The sequence below is a fragment of the Pelodiscus sinensis genome, chromosome 30 (assembly GCF_049634645.1).
Source record: "Pelodiscus sinensis isolate JC-2024 chromosome 30, ASM4963464v1, whole genome shotgun sequence".
Lineage (NCBI taxonomy): Eukaryota > Metazoa > Chordata > Testudines > Trionychidae > Pelodiscus > Pelodiscus sinensis.
Genome location: NC_134740.1, coordinates 4,769,921 through 4,774,246, shown reverse-complemented (window position 1 = coordinate 4,774,246; position 4,326 = coordinate 4,769,921). Strand labels below are relative to the sequence as shown.

At 58.2% G+C, this 4,326-nt stretch overlaps 1 gene segment (V, D, J or C); it reads left to right on the top strand.

Annotated features, from left to right (window-relative positions):
* Positions 1-250: 250 nt before the first annotated feature.
* On the top strand, positions 251-2,910 carry LOC142821219 (Ig heavy chain V region 3-like). The segment is given in 3 exon segments: positions 251-470; positions 681-960; positions 2,457-2,910. Coding segments are annotated over 3 exon segments (411 nt in total).
* Positions 2,911-4,326: the final 1,416 nt, after the last annotated feature.

Here is a 4,326-nt window from a genome sequence, read left to right as displayed (position 1 = left end):
CCTTTACCTGGGTGTTCTGACACCAGCGCATGTATGGGAGCTGGGCACTATAGAAAATCCCTCCTGACACCTCGATACCCGGATCAATCCGGCGCCAGGCGCCTTGTCCCGGGTGACACGGGGAGTCTGGGACAGAGCAGGGAACCAAACCTGTCCACGCAGAGTCCCAGATGAGCGCCCTGACTCTGAGTGACCATCCCTCTCTTCTTCCATTCTCTGAATCCCTGGACCAGTGACCTGGGCTCCTTCTGTGAGGAGGTTTTATGTGTCGCAGGGAGGGGATATGCAAATAGGGACTGAGTGTCCTGTTTAAATCTGCCCCTCTCTCTGCTCAGGCTGCACCCGCAGGGACAATCCGCAGCCCCCTGCTCTATGCAGTGACCAGCCAGTTCCCTGAGAACTTCCCCCGCCAGCACCGGGGACAATGAGACTTTGGCTGCTTCTAGTTCTGCTCATTGAGGCTTGGGAAGGTATTTTCCCCCGATACCCCCACGGCAGGGACAAGGGATTGTTCTGAGGGGGATGCTGCCAGCGATGGGATTTGTAACAGCGCTTAACGCTGGGGTCTCACCCCCTTTATTGGACAATGTGGCTCCTTTTACTCCTGTTGATTTTAATTCACGGCTCCAATCCGTTGCTAATGTTTTAATTTCCAATTTCCCTGTTTCCCTTCTCCCCAGGGGCCCGCTCGCAGGTGGTTCTGACCCAGTCGGGCCCGGCGCTGAAGAAGCCCGGAGAGGCCCATAAGCTGCAATGCGCCACCAGCGGGTTTGCTCTCAGCAGCACCTGGATGAGCTGGGTCAGGCAGGAGTCGGGGAAGGGGCTGGAGTGGCTGGTCCGCTACTATGACTCCTCAAACAAGCACTACGCCGCCTCCGTGCAGGGCCGGTTCACAGCCTCCAAGGACAGCGCCAACTTCTACCTGCAAATGACCAGCCTGAGCGCGGAGGACAGCGCCGGGTATTACTGCGCCAGGGGCACAGGGAGGGGAAGCGAATCTGAGCTCGCTCAAAAACCTCCCCCTGCAGGGACCGGGCAGGGATTTCCTGGGGGTGCCGCTCAAGCTGCGCATAATAACAAGAGCAGTGTTCCCCCTCCCACAGCCCCACGGTCCCCGCGCCCAGCTGGGAAGGAGACCGGCGCTGCTGAGCCCAGGTCCCCGGGGAGCGCAGGGAACTGATGCCCAGCGGGTGTTTCCCGGCGCAGGGAGAACGAACAGCTGCATCCGGCCTCGCGCTGCGGATGCCCCAGGGACTCGCTGCTCAGACCCTGCCCAGTGTGAGGCTCCCGCCTCCTCCCAGGGAAGGCAGCGGGAGAAGCGGGGCCCTTAGAGCAACCAGAGGGCGGGCTGAGCCCTGAGGCCGGGTCACAGGCAGGTTCTGAGGCAGGTAGCAGGCGGGCTGAGCCCTGAGGCCGCCCCCGCCCCCAGCCGATTGACAATTGTCTGGATCAAACCCTGCCCTTGTGCAAAGGGGCAGCTCCAGCCTCTGAGCACCTGCCACCTGCGGCATTTCAGGGCGTAGCCTTAAGGGAGAATGGGCAGGAATGGTGTCCCTGCCTCTGCTTGTCAGGGGATGGGAATGGGTAACAGGGGATGGCACGTTGGGGTTTTCCTGTCTCTTGTACCCCCGTAGTGGCAGGAACAGACTCCACCAGCCAGTAGAATAGAGGGGGTTTATTGCTTCTCCAGGATACAGCACAGCACAGATGTCATCTGGTTACAGGGCAGGCCTAGGATACCTCAGCCCCCCTTGAGATGAGGGAGCTTGGTCCCCTAAATCCCAGCCTGTTGCATAGGCTGCTTCCTCCATGATACCAGTGTGATGGCGCGGTGGGGGTCCCCCGTCTCCTGCACCCCAAAATGGCACAAACAGACTGCACCAGCCGGTGGAGTAGAGGAAGTTTATTGCCTCTCCAGGATACAGCACAGCACAGATGTAATCTGGTCACAGAGCTGGGCTAGGATGCCTCAGGCCCCCTTTAGATGGGGGAGACCGGGCCCCTAAACTCCAGCCCCTTTCCCTAGGCTGTCTCCTCCATGCTCCCAGACAGCCAGCCACTAACTAACTCTCTTCCAGCCCTGCCCCCCAGCCAGGGCAGCATCCACCTTCCTTTGTTCCTCTCCATGGGGGGTGTCTGGCCATATTAGTTTGCATAGTGACTCATCCTGTTTTGCTGGGTCGTGGTACAGCCAGTGGAGGTAACTCACAACCCACTGCCCAGCTTAGCAACCAGCAAGGTACCTCCCACTACGTCACAGGGGTTTCCCCTGGGAATCACGTTTATGGCTCTGGAGCTGGGATCCCAATGAGACAAATTCACCTGAAGCCAGAGCAAGTGCGGTGGAAAGGGAGCAGATTCCCGACGTCCCGAAGTGTGCGCCAGCTGAGCCTAATGGAAACTACAGGTACCCAACAGCTCTGAAAATCCGCCCCCGAATGTCTGTCTCACTACAGGAAGGGGCTTCGCAGGAAAGCGGCTGGACTCCGTTTTGGAAGATTTGGGTTCAATTCTCAACTCGACATGCAGATGAGGAATTGACGCTGGGGAATTTAGTTCACCTCTTCCTTTTTCCCTTCTTCCCTAGTTGGATCAATAGCCCGTCGGGGCAGAAATTCTCTCTCACTGTGAGTCTGTGCAGCGCTCAGCACCATGAGGGCATGAACTTCCTATATTAAAAATAAACTAAATTAATGTTTATATTATTGGTAAAACCGCAGTAAAATCTCCTTGCCAGGTGGCACCAGAGGCGCGCACATCTGACAGCTGCTACCTCAGCGAGTGTTTAAGGCGACCAATAGGCAGCCCGACCCCACCCCAGCCTTGACACTAGTGGATTCCGTTCATCCCCCGCATCGCATCTGGGCGGGGCTGGGAGCTGTTGCTGCACTGAGAGGAACAAGGGCTGGGGACAGGCCGGGCAATCGGAGCTCGGCGCTGAGGGAATCGGGCGGCCGAGCCTAGAGGCTTCAGGGAGAAGCGCAGGAATTTCCCCTCCTACCTGGCTGCTCATTCCTACAGCCATGCGGAGCTAAATGCCCCTTTTCCCAAGCGGCAGCTGCAGCAGCAGCTTTGGGTGTCCCCAGCAGGGGGCGCTGTGCCCAAGCAGAACGGAATTCGACTGACCCGAGTCAAAGTCGATGGAGCGCAGGGAGTTACCGCTACAGCAGTGTGTGGGAGACCCCCACAGTCCCCTGGGGCCTGGCCTGTGGGCTTGCTGATCTGAGTGCCGGGGTGGGGGGTGAAAGGGCTTGTCCATCCGAGTGCTGGAGGGAGGAAAAGGCCGTGGTTCTTGCAAAGTGATGGGTGGCCATTTGTTCTCAAAGGAACATCAATAAAAAAAACCCTTGAGAATGTCTAGTGATGGTACCCAGGACAGACAGACGGACAGACAGAGTGACACAAAGAGGACACTGAGGGGAGACAGGCTGCCCAGCAATAGGCAGGCAGCGCTCTTAGGACACACTCTATACACGCGCGGCGTTGCAGGGTGCGATGTTTGGGCAAATCTCGGGGTCTGGCTCCCCACAAAGGGGCAGGCTCCGGCTGCTCACAGGCCCTGGCCTGCCTGGACTGGGCGGGATTTCCTTTCTCTCGGTCTCCCGCTCAAAGATAAAATCTCCGTTCTCGGCTCATAAAGTGTCGGACTTTATGCAAATCTCCCCGCCAGGGCCCGGGTCAAATCGCAGCTCCTGGGTTCTCCGGGACCCGCCTGCCCAGGGGCTGAAGCGAGTTTCAGTTTTTCCTCCTTCTCGTTGCTCCGTTTCCCAGGATGGACCCCGCGGTGTCGCTGCTGCTGTTACTCGCCCTCTCGCCCTGTGAGTCGGGAGGGGAAATCCAGGCAGGGAATAATCAAAGCCCCAGGGAGCGAGCTGAGGATTTAACTGTAACGGTTCGTGTCTGTGCAGGTGTCCGGTCCCAAATCCAGCTGGTCCAGTCCGGGCCGGGCGCGGTGAAGCCCGGAGAGACCCTCACCCTGAGCTGCGCCGTGTCTGGTTACACCATTTCTTCTGGATTCAACGGGACCCGGATCTGGCAGGGTCCTGGGAAAGGTTTAGAGAACCTGGGGTATGTAGGTGCACCCAACGCGGTACAGAGCCGGATCAGCATCGCCAGAGACACCGCCAGGAATCAGATGTCGCTGCAGCTCCGCTCGCTGACAACTGCGGACATCACCTATTACTGCGCCATATACACACAGAGCAACGCAAAATCCCTACCGAAAAGGGGAATTGGTTTCTCCCCATACAGAGGGCATTTAACGCCTCGTTTCCTTCTCAGAACGACATAGGCAGAAAGAATGAAGCAGAGAGAATCTCTGTGAAT